At 35.7% G+C, this 20,062-nt stretch overlaps 1 protein-coding gene across 1 annotated transcript in view; it reads right to left on the reverse strand.

Moving 5' to 3' along the window:
* Positions 1 to 20,062, reverse strand: part of LOC149782438 (COP9 signalosome complex subunit 7b-like) — a 47,726-nt gene that overhangs the window by 11,907 nt on the left and 15,757 nt on the right. Inside the window, exons 5-8 of the mRNA XM_089933842.1 lie at positions 18,711 to 18,770; positions 12,801 to 12,943; positions 10,021 to 10,126; positions 3,159 to 3,286 (exon numbers count right to left, since the gene is read on the reverse strand). Coding sequence (XP_089789968.1) covers positions 3,159 to 3,286; positions 10,021 to 10,126; positions 12,801 to 12,943; positions 18,711 to 18,770 — 437 coding nt within the window. The remainder of the gene's footprint in view (positions 1 to 3,158; positions 3,287 to 10,020; positions 10,127 to 12,800; positions 12,944 to 18,710; positions 18,771 to 20,062) is intronic.

Below are 20,062 nucleotides of genomic sequence, written 5' to 3' on the forward strand. Positions count from 1 at the left end.
CTGATGATAGACTGGTTAACAGATGGACCATACTGTGCAAATGACTTGACCCTTTCTAGATCGAGTGTCAGTCAGAACATGATCAGGACATGAATTGCTCCTTCCAGAAATGAAATGTTTCGGTGGCAACCTTCATTTCAAGAAGGCTGATCTGGAGAGGCAGTTCCTCTGATTCACATGTACCACTGACCATATCAAAGCCTGGCAACAGATGGGCTCCTCAAACCATATGACCGCTCATGTAGACTAGAGGTTAGAGCATCCGCCCTGGATGCGAGAGGTCATGGGTTCGAAACCCCAACCGAGTCATACCAAAGACTTCTAAAAATGGTACTAACAGCTGCCTCGCTAGGCACTCAGCATTAAGAGGTTAGTGTTAGGACTGGTCAGCCTGGTGTCAGGATAATGTGACTGGGTGGGACATCATGCTACATGTCCGTGGTATGATGCCTCAGTGCAAAACATTACTTTAAACTGCCACACTGCAGACATCGTAGCGAAATGACTGGAAAATTGTTAAAGCTACATTAAAAATCTAAATCACACACACACAAACCATATGAAATGGCATCTGTACATACCGTTACTTATGACTGGGGCTTCAACCGAGGAATTTCTGTCATGAGTCAAACAACATTGTGCCACTAATCCAAGAATGATCATACCTCATTAGTGATCCTAAACTTTTGACTGAGTAGAGTGGAAAATGGGTGCCACTGAGCCAGCAAGATCATATGTAGGATGTGCATATAAAGATGGTCCAGTGAGATCAAGTCTGCTGCCATGCTGAATAATCAAGGGAGTTGCAAGAAATCTCTCTCTGAAATCCAAGTCCTATTGGAGAGAGACTCAATGAGTTCCAAGATTCATACTTGCAAACATGAAGGAATCATTCCACATTGAGACTGGTTATAAGCTTCATACCCAGATGGGCAAAATACTGGGATGGGTAAAGCAGTGTTTCCCTTTACGCACATTTGTGTGTCAGGGACACAAGCTGGAGAAAATTGACACACATTTTTTGCCATGCGTTTTTTTGACACAAAGGATTCGCATAATGTGATCAGGATTTATTTAATATCCAATGCATTGGACAAGGGTAGCATCGTGTATACTTCCAGCATAGGCACTGACTGGTTCCCCACTTTGTTTACTTCCTGCATTGTACTCCTCTATTCGTAAAGTGGAGTGCAATGCAGGGCACATACGAAATAAGGAACCAGACTAGCACAGGCAATGTTATGATGGAGTAGTTTCCCCATCTCTCGCGAGCTCTCCCGTGATTTCCATCGAGCTCAGCAAAATGTCATCCTTATGTTTAACCTCAATGCTTGTTGCACTAGAAAGTGACCTCCAGATTAAAATGTCATGCACTAAGAATCATTAGCAAAGACATGAAAGAAGCAGAACACAAAAGAGTAACTGTGAATCTAACTTTAATGAAAAATGGAGAAAATAATTCCCTTGACTGGAATACGGCACATCCATTAGGATTACCGGGGGTGACTTATGACCACATCATTGCGAGGACTGCAAAAAGTGAATAATCCTTTTGCGACAGGGTTAAAGAATTTTTAAAAATCTGCCTTCATTCGCCACAAGAGATCTGGAGAACACATTATAACCCAAGACATTCTTTCACAACAAACAAATCAGTAAACTTGCCAAGAAAAATGCGTTTATTTGGATTATAAAGTCAGGGGGTCAATGCAGATTTTGTTGGTTTTTAACTTTGCTGCAATAAAATAGAGATCTTAAAGTTCAAGTGTAACTTATTAGAAACAAGATGAATCATTAGCCTCCTTGATTTTTGGATAAATTTGTTCTAAGATGAAGTACAATGAAACCGATTTATTTGGCTTTTTGTATTGGCTTGTATGAAATGTGTTGGTCTATAATACTGCTTCAAAAAGATTATAAAGAGACTTAAAAGTACGACTTTAGAAGAAAAATGAACTAATAAAATGATTCTTTGAATGGACAATGCATTTGTTTGTTAACTGTGCATGTTGGTTTATTTGTATGTTTAGCGAGTGAGAGAGAAAGAGTATGCTGCACAAGTTGTGATATATTGACACCAAGGTTGTTTTTTTTAACCTCAGTTTTACCCTCCTGGGGGATACACTGGTAAAGGTCATAATTTTCCCAGTTCATGAGCAAACGGATGATTCAAAAGGGATAAGATTTTGCTTGTACCCTTGAGAAGAACAGAACTTAGCATATGTTTCTGGAGGGTATCTCTAAGTACACAGCCATAGTGGTTGATGAAGTCAACTGAAACAGAGTCATGATGAACCAATCATTTGGTAAAGATCCAGGGCCTGATGTTAAATCAAATGGAAAAATTTGAAATTGGTAAACATTGTTACAAAAAGTAAAATAAAGAAATTTCTGTGCTGCTGGATGCTCAGGGGCAATATCCCTCAGTCAGATGAAAACAGGTTGCATACTTGTCCTTTCTGATGAAGAGTCATAACAATCTTTGGATATCTCCATCTTGAACTTTAGTGGAAGAATATATGTATTGAAGCAACATAGGCTAATGATTGGACTCAATTTGCCATTGGCCTTATGTATCACAAAAAGCTTTGAATAAAAAAACGGGAAATTGTGGTTTTCTCATAATCTGCATTACCCTTTCAGTGATGAGTTACTGAGTCACCTGTTGTAGAACATTATCCTTTACCCAATCTAATGTTATGTCTGTTAGAAAAGGGTGCAGGAAGAAAGAGGCAGTGGGATATATGAAATCCAAAGCCCCTGTGAAGTGACTTGATTCACCATTCATTGTGAGGAAATCCGGTGAGATTGGAACTGCAGGAGCCTGGTTCCTCGTGTTTGTAGTTGGTAAGGCAGGGAAAGATAATGAGGAAGAGTTAATGCCTTTTGTCTACATGATTCAGACAGAAAAGACAGATTTTGTCTTGTTAGTAGGATTGGATTTAGGAGGTAGCGGGCTTATATCCTAACAGTGATGTGATAAGGGAATGTATATGAAAGAGAAAGAGCCCTTCTTCTATCCTTTAGGTAAATTACAATTTTCTTCTGCAAACAATAACATTTTTGTCAAATTATTCAAAAAGGACATCCATTACACAATAAACCACAAAGATTTAGAAGAATTCCTCATGTTTTAGATTATACACAAAGTGACTTACCCTTTTGTTTTGGAGGATTTCTTTGAAGGCTTTTCAGACTGCATAGGGATGTCTCTACTGTCAGTAACCATCTGTTCATCAGAAACTGAGGGGTGAGCAGTCTTTAGGGTCTTCTTTACATTTACTATCTATAAATTGAAAGTAAACAGGGTCAGCTTATGGAATACTCCACAACCAATTGAAAGCAAATAGGGTCAGCTTAATGGACCCCCAACAAAAATGAAAGAAAATAGGGTAAACTTAAGAAATACCCCTCAACAAATTGAAAGTAAATAGGGTCAGCTTAAGAAAGACTGCAAAACAAACTCCTAAGCTGATGTGCAATTCAACTGCACAGCCAATATTGCATCATAAATCACTGCATTAAAGCATGAAGCTGACTCATCTCCATTAAAAGTGCCTAGCTGTACATGTAAGATAGTCACTATCTCCATTAAAAGTGCCTAGCTGTACATCTAAGACAGTCATTATCTCAATTAAAAGTGCCTAGCTGCATATGTAAGATGGTCATTATCTCCATTAAAAGTGCCTAGCTGTACATCTAAGACAGTCATTATCTCAATTAAAAGTGCCTAGCTGTACATGTAAGACGGTCACTATCTCCATTAAAAGTGCCTAGCTGTACATGTAAGATAGTCACTATCTCCATTAAAAGTGCTAGCTGTACATCTAAGACAGTCATTATCTCAATTAAAAGTGCCTGGCTGTACATGTAAGATGGTCATTATCTCCATTAAAAGTGCCTAGCTGTACATCTAAGACAGTCATTATCTCAAAAGTGCCTAGCTGTACATGTAAGATGGTCATTATCTCCATTAAAAGTGCCTAGCTGTTCATGTAAGATGGTCATTATCTCCATTAAAAGTGCCTAGGTGTACATGTAAGACAGTCTTTATCTCCATTAATTGTGCCTAGCTGTACGTGTAAGATGGTCACTATCTCCATTAAAGGTGCCTGGCTGTACGTGTAAGTGTAAGATGGTCACTATCTCCATTAAAAGTGCCTAGCTGTACGTGTAAGATGGTCATTATCTCCATTAAAAGTGCCTAGCTCTACGCATAAGATGGTCATTATCTCCATTAAAAGTGCCTAGCTGTACATGTAAGATGGTCATTATCTCCATTAAAAGTGCCTAGCTGTACGTGTAAGATGGTCACTATCTCCATTAAAAGTGCCTAGCTGTATGTGTAAGATGGTCACTATCTCCATTAAAAGTGCCTAGCAAGTGCCTAGCTGTACATGTAAGATGGTCACTATCTCCATTAAAAGTGCCTAGCTGTACATGTAAGACGGTCATTATCTCCATTAAAAGTGCCTAGCTGTACGTGTAAGATGGTCACTATCTCCATTAAAAGTGCCTAGCTGTATGTGTAAGATGGTCACTATCTCCATTAAAAGTGCCTAGCAAGTGCCTAGCTGTACATGTAAGATGGTCATTATCTCCATTAATTGTGCCTAGCTGTACATGTAAGATGGTCATTATCTCCATTAAAGGTGCCTAGCTGTACATGTAAGATGGTCATTATCTCCATTAATTGTGCCTAGCTGTATGTGTAAGACGGTCACTATCTCCATTAAAAGTGCCTAGCAAGTGCCTAGCTCTATGTGTAAGACAGTCATTATCTCCATTAAAAGTGCCTAGCTGTACGTGTAAGATGGTCATTATCTCCATTAAAAGTGCCTAGCTGTACATGTAAGATGGTCATTATCTCCATAATTTTCTTGCCTGGTTTAACTAGGATAAATCAGTACATTCAATGGAATATGTCTAATTAAGGATGTTATACAACAAGAAGACAGTGTCATTTATATCTCCACCAAAATGAACTGCTTGTTAGAGAACATTTGTCAAAGATTTCATAGACATGATATTCATATTTACAAAGATTTCACACATATAAAGTTAATATTTACAAAGATTTCATATACAGAAATTTCATATTTACAAAGATATCATATATAGAAAGTTCATATTTACCAAGATTTCATATATAGAAAGTTCAAATTTACCAAGATTTCATACACAGAAAGTTCATATTTACAAAGATTTTAAAGACTGGAAATTAAAATTTAAAAAAAGACTTAACGGATTCATGGATAGGAAATTCAATTACAAAGATTTCACACATATCAAGTCCATGTTTACAAAACTTTCATTGATAGGAAATACGTCTTTACAAAGATTTCATAGATATGAATTTTGTATTTACAAAGATTTGATACATAGAAATTTCACATTTACAAAGATTTCACAAATAGGAAATTCATATTTACAAAGATTTCATAGACTGAAAGTTTATAATGACAAATATATCATAGACAGAAAGTTCATATTTTCATACATAGAAATTTTACATTTACGAAGATTTCAAAGATATGAAGCTCATATTTACAGAGATTTGATAGAAAGGTAATGAATACAGAGATTTGACAGAAAGGTAATGAATACAGAGATTTGACAGAAAAGGTAATGAATACAGAGATCTGACAGAAAGGTAATGAATACAGAGATTTGACAGAAACTTAAATGGATACAGAGGTTTGACAGAAAGGTAATGAATACAGAGATTTGACAGAAAGGCAATGAATACAGAGATTTGACAGAAAGGTAATGAATACAGAGATTTGACAGAAATGTAATGAATACAGAGATTTGACAGAAAGGTAATGAACACAGAGATCTGATAGAAAGGTAATGAATACAGAGATTTGATAGAAAGGTAATGAATACAGAGATTTGATAGAAAGGTAATGAATACAGAGATTTGACAGAAATGTAATGAATACAGAGATTTGACAGAAAGGAAATGAACACAGAGATTTGATAGAAAGGTAATGAATACAGAGATTTGACAGAAAGCTCATATTTACAAAGATTTCACAGATAAGAAAGTTCATATACTAGGAATTTCACATTTACAAAGATTTTTGAGATAGGAAGTTCATATTTACAAAGATCTCTCTGACAGTAAGTTCACATTTACAAGGATTTCACAGATAGAAAAGTGTATATCCACAATAGGTTTCATGGAGGGGAAGTTCATATGTACAGATGATTTTTTTATATATGCAAAGTTCATATTTACAGAAGATTTGATATACAGGAAGTTCATATTTACAGAAGATTTGATATATAAGAAGTTCATATTTACAGAAGTCAATATGGTTGTGCTGAATAGAAAAGGCACATATACATCACTGATCTAACATAAGTACCAAATTTCACTAAGTTTTGTACATTTGCCATGGAAACAAAAGTTTGCACAATGGATGAATGGGCAGACTGATGGAACAAGCTCAAGTGGGCCTGAGATTACTCACACAGCTGATAACTGCCTCACAGGCAAATGCAAAAGCTGTTTATTAAGAAATTTGGGTCAGTAGGTTGCTTTCTAAACAAATTTCTTAAAACATTTTCTTCACTGTGTATGTCACAAGAACAATATTTCAAGGTTTCTCTGGGGTTTTTTTTATCATCATCCATATATGATGGCAAATCAGCATTCTTTCTTTAATACTTAAATGTTTTTTGCCATGATGCATTCTGTACCAATTTGATCCAATTCTATTCAGCATTTTTCTTAGATAAAGTTTTCCATAAATGTCTATTTCTATTTCTAGTAATGGCATCCACATCTGAAGGTAGATTATTAACACCATAACTATAAACTGGAAGGTCCTCAAGCAAAGATGCTTTCTGTCAAATTTGGTTTAATTCTCATGAGCAGATTATGAGATGCTGTTGAAAGGTTTTCCAACTTTTAGTAATGGAAGTAATGTTTTATGTTAATTCAGCATCAGTCGTAAAAGCAAATTATCATCCCTTAAAAACAAACCTAACAAAATTCTCTGTGAGGATGCTTTTCACTTTTAATTTTGGTTCTATTATGGAGAGTGGTTTTTATGAAGAACTGTATAAAGCTATATTTTACTTTTAGTAATGGCACCTATATCCGACAGTGAATCGATACGATTTGTACAAATTTTAAAGACCTGAAAAAACTTGCTTTTTGTCCAATTTGTTTGAATTCTGTTGAGTGGTTTTTGAGAAGTTGTTTGAAGATTTGTTTAATTTTAGCAATGGTGGTCATATTAAATAGCAAATCAGCATACTTTAGAAAACTCGAAAGCTCTTATACCAGGATGCCATCTGCCAAGTTTGGTTGATCTAGCAAAATGCTGAATGCTAGATGCATAACAGATGCAATGCCATGCTGAATGCTCACTTGATCTTATGGCCAGACCACATCATCATAAAATTATGCATAACATATCAAGTAACAATTTGTTACTCAAGGTAAACTTACTCCAAATGTACAAATGTAGCAATATGATTTGTCAATATATTTATGAGTGACCACTGAGTGTGCTTGAGTTGAGTAAAGGAGGCTAAAATTACCTTAAAAAATAGTGAAGCTGGAATTTCTTAACTTTAAAAGAACTGTATATATTACTAATTTTATACATATCCCAAGTGCTACAGGGATATATGTAACAAACAAAATTGGGAATGGTGGATAGATGAATAGACAGATGGACAAAACTGTAAAAAATAGTAAAACTGAAGGATTTGTAACAGAATAGGTACACCTACTAGATTACAATAGTCTAAAATATGTATAAAGTTTAAGATATCTTGAATGATTTCGAAGCTTTGCTCTTGACATGAAAATGTGAATGAAAAATTGATGAACTGATGAACAAATAAATGGAATCAAACATTAAAATCTTGAAACTAAACTGCTGTGATTAACACAACTGCATGCACAATCCCAGTCTAATATGTGTACTAGATTTCACAGAGATGGTTTTGGAGCTTTTAAACAAAAGGTTGGATAATGGATGGAGGAAAGAGATGGCAAAAATCAGTCTGATATGTATGGCACAACTAGATTACCAGTCTGATATGTATGGCACATCTAGATTACTAGTCTGACATGCATGACATATCTAGATTTCCAGTCTGATCTGCATGGCACATCCAGATTACCAGTCTGATATGTATGGCACATCTAGATTACCAGTCTGATATGCATGGTACATCTAGATAACCAGTCTGATATGTATGGCACAACTAGATTACCAGTCTGATCTACATGGCACATTTAGATTACCAGTCTAATCTGAAAGGCACATCTAGATTATCAGTCTGATATGTATGGCACATCAAGATTACTAGTCTAATATGCATTGCACATCTAGATTACCAGTCTGATATGTATGGCACATCTTGATTAGGTGGCGCTATACAGTTTCGCATTTTGCATAAGGTTAGGATTTTAAAGAAAAAGAATGTCCCCGGCTTTCCTCACTGGTTATACTGGCTATTTAAAAAAGACCTTGTATATCTTAGGTATAAAGCAAAGAACCTTTAATTCCCTTTATTTTGGTGTATGATTGATGGGTGTACTATGGGTTATAGGGTATACAGCTTGGCCTTACTTCAAATGTGCACCTTTCAAAAAAGTGCTAGCTCTACTTGGTCATTTTCACTTCCTGAACTTCAGAGGTCAATTGTATAAAAAAGAGCCGGTAACTTTTTTTACATTTTATATATTTGGTAATTCATTCATTGCACTTTCAGAAGCTGGTATTGTCTAGTCTGGCAAAATTCATTTTCCCTATTTTATTAGCTGCTATGTATAGTGTACTTTAGACTAATTCAGACTGATTTTTTAACACAAGGGGGCAGTCATTTTAGTTAGCAGTGTGCTTAAATCATGTAAAATTTCCAAAAGTACAATATCCAAAAGAAATATCATCCACATTACATTAATGTAGCATAGAGGTATGCAAACATTCTCTCCACTGTGCATGTTTTAAATGCGAACTACTTCACCTTACATACGTCACTCTCTCAAAAGTACATATTTTCTGGTGAGCGCCACCTTACCATTCTGATAAGTATGGCACATCTAGATTACCATTCTGATATGTATGGCACAACTAGATTACCAGTCTGATATATATGGCACATCTAGATAACTAGTCTTACATGTTTGGCACAATCATCTAGATTGCCAGTCTGATCTCTATGGCACATCTAGATTACCAGTCTTATATGACTGGCACATCTAGATTACCAGTCTGATCTCTATGGCATATCTAGATTACCAGTCTGATCTGTATTTCACTTCTAGATTACTATAGTAAAAGTAATACAGGTCATGTAGGCAAACTATTTCAATAATGAGTGTCACTTTTTAGAATTTGATTAAACATTCCTTTAAATGGCAATTATTCAGTTGTTTTTTTATTATCCTCATACATCCTTATTCCTCTTGAAAGGTCATTATTTACACAACCCAAGAAGTACACAAGGCAAAATCAATGTTATGTGGACCTTTTTGGATGAGGTCAAACTAAAGGTGTGATCCAGTATAAATCGGACTGAAGGGGTTCTGTGAGTTTTTAAACAAAATTAACTCTAGATTATAGGAGTGCATTCTTACCACATATCACTATTCTGTGGTATGGATACTGCTGATAAGTACAGTGAAATGCATGGCTGATAAATTGCATTCTGCTCTCTCTCTATTAATAACACATAAATAAAATTCTGGCAAATCCACACAATTAGACTATACAACATACGAAACAGTTTTACCAATTTTTGTGATTTCCTTTGTTGTCAGTGAAATTGAAACTGAGGTAGTAACTTGTTTAAACATTGGTCGTCTCTATTGTCTGCTGGTATCACCACTGTCAAGAATTGCTTCTAAAATGTCAAATATTGCAATTCTGATTACAGTAAAATATGTCTCCAAACCATATTCTCTATTACAAAATGTAGACTATCAATATCATTACAAAAAATACTTTGATAAAACTGACATACAAAACAGAGTTTGTCGATTGTTACCTCTTGTTCTGTCTGCTGTTTGAGTTTAATGTTGTTTTCCTTATTCTGGTTGGCTTTTGAAATCTGATTTTCTATCCCGTGTAGTACTGCTTCACAAGCAGAGCACCTGCAGGTAATAATTAAACAGGCATCTCAAATAGTTTGTAGAACCATGGTTAACAGTCAACTACAACAGAAGCCATTAGAAATGTCAGTGTTAATCAAAATTATCACTGTAAATTTCTGATAAATATGTACCTACTATCAATCCATATTTCTGAGGTATCCATACCAAATTTTTTTCCATCTATTCCGATTCTTTGCAGTCAAATTAAACATAATGTTTCATGTAATATTTACCTAGTTTTATAAATCCTTTGTAATCAGCATTCAGATTGATTAAAATTACATCATGTGATGCAGAAAACGAGATGTTATAAATTTAAAAAAAGCACTTTAAGGAACAAATTCCTTACTGATGCAGCCTTCTTGTGTACTTTTAAAATATCTGTAAACAATGATTAAAATATAGTTCCTTATTTATTGCTTCAAAACTTAATATTCTAAAACAGTTTTGTAATTTATAAGAATTGAATGAGGGATTCACAAAGTAAACATTTTTTATTACAATTCATACATGGCCTTTGCCTGCTACTGTAATTCATGCAGTGTGTAATTGCATTTCTATGGCCATTCATGCAATGTGAAATTGCTTTGCTACATCCATTCATGTGACTGTTCCAGTGGCCTAAGTGGTTAGAGCATCCACATCAGATGTGGGAGGTCACAGGTTCAAACCCCAGTTGAGTCATACCAAAGACTTATAAAAATGGTACTAACAGCTGCCTAACTTCGTGCTCAGTATTAAGGAGGTTAGTGTTAGGATTCATTGGCCTGGTGTCAGGATAATGTGACTTAGTGGGACGTCATGCTTCATGTGTGCAGCATTATGAGCCAAACATCTTAGGAATATGACTGAAAATTTTAAAAACTATGTTAAAAATCCAAATCACACACACACACATCCATTCATACAGTTTGTAATTGCTTTGTTGCAGCAATTCATGTAGAGTGTCATTTCTTTGCTATATCATTCATGTGGTGTGTAATTGCTTTCTTACAGCAATTTATGCAATGTGTAACTGCTTTGCTACATCAGCCATGCAATGTATAATTGCTTTGCTACAGCTATTCATACAATGTATAATTGCTTTGCTACAGCCCTTTATGTGGTATGTAATTACTTTGCTGCAAGCCTTTAAGCAGTATGTAATTGCTTTGCTACATCATTCATGCAATATGTACTTGTTTTGCTACAGCCATTCATGCAATGTGTAATTGCATTGCTACATCATTCATGTACTGTGTCATTGCTTTACCACATCCCTTCATGCTGTGTGTAATTTGCTTCGCTACATCCATTCATTCACTGTGTAATTGCTTTGCTACATCCATTCATGCAATGTGTAATGGCTTTGCCACATCCATTCATGCAGTAACTGCTTTGCTACACTCATTGATGCAGTAATTGCTTTGCTACTACCATTCTTGTAGTGTGCAATTGCTTTGCTACACTCATTGATGCAGTAATTGCTTTGCTACATCCATTCATGTAGTGTTTAATTGCTTTTCTACATCCATTCATGTAGTGTAATTGCTTTTCTACAGCCATTTATGCAGTGTGTAATTGCTTTTCTACAGCCATTCACTCACTCTGTAATTGCTTTTCTACATCATTCATGCACTGTGTTATTGATTTTCAAGTGCCATGACTTCATGAATCACATCAAAATATGAAGTTCAATTCCTAAATAAAATTATACAAAGAGATAAGTAACGTTCATGTACACAATTTTCACTTCAATGACTGGTGCTGTTTTCTTTCTCATCATATACTGCAAGTGACATCAAAGTGCTTTGATTTGCAAACCTTAGTATGCAGCTACTGCCAGCAGATTAGCAAATCAATGCTATTTTTATCTGAATTAATAGAAACTAACAAATGATATATTGATACCTACATAAACTGTCTTTGAATAACTGTAACAGCTATAATCCAAGGAATGATACATTGATGCTTAAACTTTCTATCAATAAATGTTAAGCTATAATTCAGGGAAATCATATATTAATAATTAAAATGTCTGTCAGTAAATGTTACAGCTACAACTGTGGGATATATACAATATTTACTGTAATAAATCCATCTCTGAACTTAACTAAACAGTACAAGAACTATTCTAAGAAGTATAATTGTAGGTGTCATGATAATGACTAAAATATTATGATAAACAAGATTTTCAAGATGGCTGCTGTGGTGGCCATATTGGATTTCAGATTAGCATCTTTTTCATTTAACACCAGCTAGACATCATAAGAAGTCTCTCATGAAATTCCCATGGCAAATTAACCATCAATTCAGGAGAAGAAAAAAAAATGTTCAAGATGGCCATGGTGGACTAAATTTAAAAGCAGAAACTTACTCATCATTTTCTCTAAAATACCAAACATTATACCTTGATATTAAATGTACCATTATAGCTACATAAAGAGTTATGATAGTTCTAATGTAAGCTTAGAACTTCTAGTTATGGTGCTGGGTCTCCAACTTTTTGAAGTCCTGGACCCCAACATTGAAATTCAAGTGAGAAACATCCTGAACTTCAGTAAATCCAATTACACCATTCACAGCATATAAAAGTAGCCGTTAAGCAAGCAAAAACTGTACTTCATTCTTAAATACAGACTTTGCAATTAGAATTGTATGACAATTAACTCCAAGGACTGTCTAAGTCACTCACCAGTCCTGTAAGACATTGATAATATCAGGGACTGCCTCCTGTCGGATGTCTCGCCCAATTGCAAAGTCGACCTCCAACTGCTGGTTCTTCTGGTCCAGCTTACCACGAATAATGTCAGCATAAATCACCTCTATTATCAAATCCTGTCAAAACAGCACATCATGTACTCATTATTATTATGGTTCCAGGAATATTTGAATTTTTGGGAGAATGCCTCAACTTACTTGGCATTATATACCCAGAATTATACTGATGTGCCTCAACTTACTTGGCATTATATACCCAGAATTATACTGATGTGCCTCAACTTACTTGGCATTATATACCCAGAATTATACTGATGTGACTCAACTTGCTTGGCATTATATACCCAGAATTATACTGATGTGCCTCAACTTACTTGGCATTATATACCCAGAATTATACTGATGTGCCTCAACTTGACATTATATACCCAGAATTATACTGATGTGCCTCAACTTACTTGGCATTATATACCCAGAATTATACTGATGTGCCTCAACTTGGCATTATATACCCAGAATTATACTGATGTGCCTCAACTTACTTGGCATTATATACCTAGAATTATACTGATGTGCCATTAATCCCAATTCAAATATACATTCAGACATAATTACCTTATCAACACATAATCTCATTTATTTTAGCAAGGTAAATACATTTTAACACTGCTGAATGAAACATCTGTAGTAGACCACACTAAATTCAATGAAAATCCATGCACAACTGACCCCATTTCCTGCCTGCCAGATTTTTGGGTAATTTGCTGCAACCCACTGTGGTATGGTTGGTACAGTTCTCCCTCACTATAACTTTGTAATTGGGGATTATAACTACTGACTGTGTTAACTAAAATTTAATAATAATTTACAAAAAAGCAGATTTACTTCCTTGATATATAAACGTAAGTAAACTGATGAACATTTCTATTCGAGTCCAATGGTAGGCCTAAGCAGAGAATAAAACAAGTTAGTTGTTTTTGTGCATATATTTTTCTTTTTAATTGAGACCAAAGTCATACAAATTTTATTTTAAAAGTATGATAAATGCTGCCACATTGCCACACAATACAGCTAAAAACATATGGTGTCAAGAACTGGTGTAATGTCTACAGCAAGGTTCTCAAACTGGTATGTGGACCACTGATGGCCGCAAGCTTCGTTCAGGTGGTCTGCTGAAATATACAACCAACATTAGGAAAGATCATTAAGTGGTCCACCCAGACACTCAGCAATCATTAACTGATCTGCCAAGACCCTCAGCATGTTCAATTAGTCCACACAAATTAAAGTTTGAGAACCTCTACTCCATAGTACAGACCCAGAGGCAATCAATAATTCAATTATGTGCTTTTGGCTATAGACCAGTGAGTGTGGTCCAACTACAGGCCGTATGGGCCAAATGTGACCCGCAGGTAATATATTTGTAGTCCATGCTCATACAGAAAGACAGTTTTATAACCATAGTATAATTACTATAATATATATCATGCATGGCCCATGAACTTTACATTTTTGGTCCATGTGTTCATTAGAGCTCATTTTTTAGTTCTGTCTGGCAAATATAACTGTTTTGGTGTATCTGGTACACATGTGCTGGCAATACGTATGCAGAATGTGTATAGCAGTAGTCCTGCAACCTGACCTTAAAGGGCTGAAAGACATTATTTTTTAAGTATATTATGCAAATACTTTTGCTTTCTTCTGGTAATGGAAAATTCCAAGCAGGCTGTGTTGGTCGCTTTCTTCTGGTAATGGAATAATCCAAGCAGGTTGTGTTGGCTGCTTTCTTCCAGTAATGGAATGATTCAAGCAGGCTGTGTTGGTCACTTTCTTCTGGTAATGGAATGATCCAAGCAGGCTGTGTTGGCTGCTTTCTTCTGGTAATGGAATGATCCAAGCAGGCTATGTTGGCTGCTTTCTTCTGGTAATGGAATGATTCAAGCAGGCTGTGTGGGTCGCTTTCTTCGGATAATGCAATGATCCAAGCAAGCTGTGCTGGTCGCTTTCTTCTGGAATTGGAACCATCCAAACAGGTATGTTGGTCACTTTCTTCTGGTAATGGAATGATCCAAGCAGGCTGTATTGGAGGGCTACGATTACTAATCACAGACAGACAAATTGATAAAATAAGACCTGCTTATCCATTAGTTTACTGCCATATGAGAGATTCAATTCTGCATCCTCATAATGATATGTCACTGACACGGTATGGATACACATCTCAGTAAGGTGACTTGATGGCAATTTCAGCTTTCATATAGCTTTGTTACCCTGTATAATAGCTTTTGTAGCTAAATACAGGCTGTAGCTACAAAGTTTCACCTTGGTCCAATTTGAATAAAATCATGTCATAAATTTTCCTGTCAAAGAATCTACATCTATCTGTTTTAAATGTTTTGTCAGGGTGCATAGTATGTCCACACTGTATCCAGAGAAATAGTATAATGGGGGAGAGAAATAGTATAATGGGGGAGACCTGTACCTTCATATACATGGTGCATGGCATGACCACACTGTATCCAAGGAAACAGTATAATGGGGGAGACATATACCTTCATATACAGAGTGCACGGCATGACCACACTGTATCCAGAGAAATAGTATAATGGGGGAGACCTGTACCTTTATATACAGGGTGCACGGCATGACCACACTGTATCCAGAGAAATAGTATAATGGGGGAGACCTGTACCTTCATATACAGGGTGCATGGCATGACCACACTGTATCCAGAGAAATCGTATAATGGGGGAGACCTGTACCTTTATATACAGGGTGCATGGCATGACCACACTGTATCCTGAGAAATAGTATAATGGGGGAGACCTGTACCTTTATATACAGGGTGCATGGCATGACCACACTGTATCCTGAGAAACAGTATAATGGGGGAGACCTGTACCTTCATATACAGGGTGCATGGCATGACCACACTGTATCCTGAGAAATAGTATAATGGGGGAGACCTGTACCTTTATATACAGGGTGCATGGCGTGACCACACTGTATCCTGAGAAATAGTATAATGGGGGAGACCTGTACCTTTACATACAGGGTGCATGGCATGACCACACTGTATCCTGAGAAATAGTATAATGGGGGAGACCTGTACCTTCATATACAGGGTGCATGGCATGACCACACTGTATCCTGAGAAATGGTATAATGGGGGAGACCTGTACCTTTATATACAGGGTGCATGGCATGACCACACTGTATCCAGAGAAATAGTATAATGGGGGAGACCTGTACCTTCATATGTAGACTTACAAACCACTAAAATCCAAGAAGATGCTCCTAAATGAATAATGTGAAAAGGGCTTACCTACAATGGTTTACAAAACTGTTACCCACTAACTTTATATAAAATGGCACTAACTGTACATGGCTTGCCAATGATGATAGCACTGTCCATTGTACATGGCTTGACACTGATGACAGAAGAATACCAAGGAATATTCAGATTATTGTGAATAAAAGCTGGAAGGGACACAATTATGTTTGTTTGACATTACATGCCAATTTGAGTATGTCTCAGGACAGGATATATGATTGCCATCGTCATGTGAAATGGAAAAAGAATTTCCAAGAATTATGTCCAGTGAGAGACGGCAACAAGCCATTGAGCTGCATAGGGTTTGGAACTAAAGTTTGTGCAACTGTACTTATGGTAAATTAATTCTATGCATACTTTACAAACTTTTCAGTTGAACATAAGGTTTATCATTGCTGCATGTTTCAAATACCGAACTCTGAATCACATATTCCAGCTTTACAGTAGCAGTTTATGATATTTTGTTACACATTACTGAAAACTGGTCAAACTTACGGAAAAAAAAATCAACTGCCTTACTGAGACAGACTCTTCAGGGTTGGCAGGTCTCTAAGCATAGTACTTTTCAGAAACTTTGGCATGGGTAAATACCTGAACAAAAATGTTTTCCTATACTATACACTGATGGAAAGATTCAACTATTCTGAGGTCAGCCACAGTAACCTTAACCTTTGCCCTTTTGAACCCAAAACCAACAGGGTTTTTCCTAACCCCAAGTGCAAACCATCCACAAGGTCTGGCAACCGTAGATGATGGAGAACATAAGTTATTATTCTTTTTCAGTTACAGTAACCTTGACTTCGGACATTTTGATCCCTAGATAAACAGGGTTCTTCCTTGAGTACAAGCTATTCACAAAGTTTGTAACTGTAGATATATGAGAACTTGAGTTATTGTGCAGAAACCATTTTTCTTCTTTCAGTCACTATTACTTTAAGGTTTTGAGTTTTTGACCCAAACTTGAAAGCACTCTTCCCTATCCCAAATGCAAGCCATCCACATAGTTTGATAACTGTAGACAGATGACAACTCGGGCTATGGAACAGAAACAATGCTGGTAATAGGAGAATGAACATGAGAACTTAATATATCTTACTAATAGTAGGCATATGAAAATGTATCAAAAATGCACAAGTTGAATAACATACACTCCTCTTGTCAAAACCACAAAAAAGGGAAAAAAGGATAAGCTGGTGGTGGATTTTTTCAGCATGACACTACTACTGAAATCAAGAGCTGGGTACAACATAAGATTTTGTACTGCAGTATTTCTGAATATACCATGATACAGACCATGGTATATTGCTATTAGGGACCTACAATTTATTGTTCTGGGTTAGGGACCTGACACTTTTTTTTCGTTTAGTTTCCATCTGTCAATAGCTGGAAAAAATATCTTGCTCTGATTTATACCAAAATAACATCATATTCTATCCACAATATTATTTGGAAATAATATTAATTCTCTTGCACAAACTATAGGTGATAGTGTGAAAGACATCACGATATAAATAGGAAGTGTTGATACTAAAACCAACAATTTTCTATTTACAATTTTGATGTAATAGGCAGGGAGACCTTGACTGGGGATACCAAACACACAGGCAAGATATATTTATAGAAGGCCTGTATTCATATAAGAAGCTTACTCAACAAATGGGAAAATATTCAGTGGACTTGAGAAATTACATAAACTTCTGACATAAAACAAGTACACTCCTGAAAATTGTAGGAGGATTCTCAGTCTTACAAAGGAATACGTAACACATTCACATACATTAGTAAATAACTAAAACATGACATGTGTTTATGTTTTGGGAGGTGTGTTTGTTTATTATCTGAAATTTTATTTCCTTCTGAAAGCTGAATTTGGCCTGATTATGTTTTACAACATTCCATTTTGATACTGTTATGACATATGTGATGCATGTCAATCATGTGATTAAAAAATCATAAATAAAAGTACATCTGTGAAAGATACAGTTTTATAAACAAAACTATTTTTTAAAATTTTGTCAAAAACAATGAAACCACAGTATTTTGATGACATCACAATGAAATGATCACATCATTTTGATGACATCATCATGAAATGATCACATCATTTTGATGACATCACAATGAAATGATCACACCATTTTGATGACAGCATAATGAAATGATCACATCATTTTGATCACATCATCATGAAATGATCACATCATTTTGTTGACATCATCATGAAATGATCACACCATTTTTACGACATCATAAATACATGATCACATCATTTTAAGCCTCACAGTAAGCCTAGATTTTACTAATGTGGACTAACTCAACTTCAAAACAGGATGTCTTACAAAAGGAAGATAGCATCATGCATATTTCTGCTGGTCCCATTTGATGAGTCATGCTGAATTCAGCCTTTAACAACTTCTTCCTCATGAGTAATTCTCTTTTGACTGTGTTAGTTTAAATAAGTATAAATGTCATTTGATAAAAGGGAAAGTGTATGCAGTATGAAGTAACATATATCTCTGAAATAAACCCTGACCATAACTCTTGACTTACCTCCAGATTTCTCAAGTTGTGTATATCTAACTCATCAAGTAAAACCCTGTATGGAATGCACTGAAACCAGAACAAACTGTATAATGTCACAATAGTTATGTAAAAGTTTTGCAAAATGCTAACTAAATATACTTAAGTTGGAAATGAAATTAAATAATGCACAATAAATCACTGATTATTATAGGCTGACATAAAGCTCTCTTACATGTAGATAGCTTTTAGTGAATGTCTGTGAATCCAGCAATAACAAAAAAAAAATCATCATATTCAATATTATGTTGACTCTTAGCCATTAGAATTGTTTCAACCATTTGCTGCTGAAGCTTACTGACTTCTCTGGATTAAAAACTTTCATCTCAATCACATCTCTTTCTCTTATGTTGGGTCATGCTCCCTGCATTACCTCCGCAAAAAGTGGTCTTTCTAATGATTCTTTTCAATTTTAAAAACCTAATCAGTGGCATTATCAAACATATTTGACTGTGTTTACTACTAAATAACCAATTACCATATATACTCACTTAAAAATCAACTCAAACTGCAAACAACAAAGATCCAGATCCGCCATAGCATAATGCACCTGCAGATCAGGGTGTATGTTGTTTACTGTACTGATTACTCTCAACAAACTGCACAGACCCAGATCTGCTGTCACATAATGAGCCAGCAGTTCTGGGTCTATGCAGCTTGCAGTTGGTCTCTTCTAATAATAAAGTATATATGGTACCAAAATTTGGATTGTTGTATGAACACATTGTTTGCTACATCATGCCAAGGAAATGGGTGATTTACGGAACAACACACATTTGCAGCTGACTCATACTGGCCTTGGAAGGTATCAAACCCATGTTGCCTGGCTTGTGGGTTCAACACCCAACCAAATAAACCACTGTGGCTACCTGTAGCCAATTAATAAAACTCCCACCTTGTTTGACTGATTGGTCCTTTTACCAAGGGTTCTCTTCTGCAACAGTATTCAATGTTATATCAATTCCAACAATTTAGAGTAGAAATTCTGTCTGATGCTTGACAGTATGCATAACAATTTAGATGGGATCACATGGGAATGGCAGAGTATTCCTTAATCTACTTTATTTGTAGAAGTGTGAAACCAGAATTAGGAAGTAAGTATGACCATTGCTTGATGCAGTCTGACACATGTTATGGGAAGGTTTGCCATCCACTGCTTGTTATGTTAGATAAGATGTTTGATAGCATTCAGTTTACAGCCATGAAGTATAAGAATAATGAAGATGATTTACATCCATAACCTTAAGTGTCCAGCAGGAGTATTTTGAAGTCAGTCAGAATATAAATGATTAAATAAGACATATCCAGAGTTTCTGGATGCC

Source organism: Sinohyriopsis cumingii, chromosome 15 (genome assembly GCF_028554795.1).
Source record: "Sinohyriopsis cumingii isolate HCF-2022 chromosome 15, ASM2855479v2, whole genome shotgun sequence".
Lineage (NCBI taxonomy): Eukaryota > Metazoa > Mollusca > Bivalvia > Unionida > Unionidae > Sinohyriopsis > Sinohyriopsis cumingii.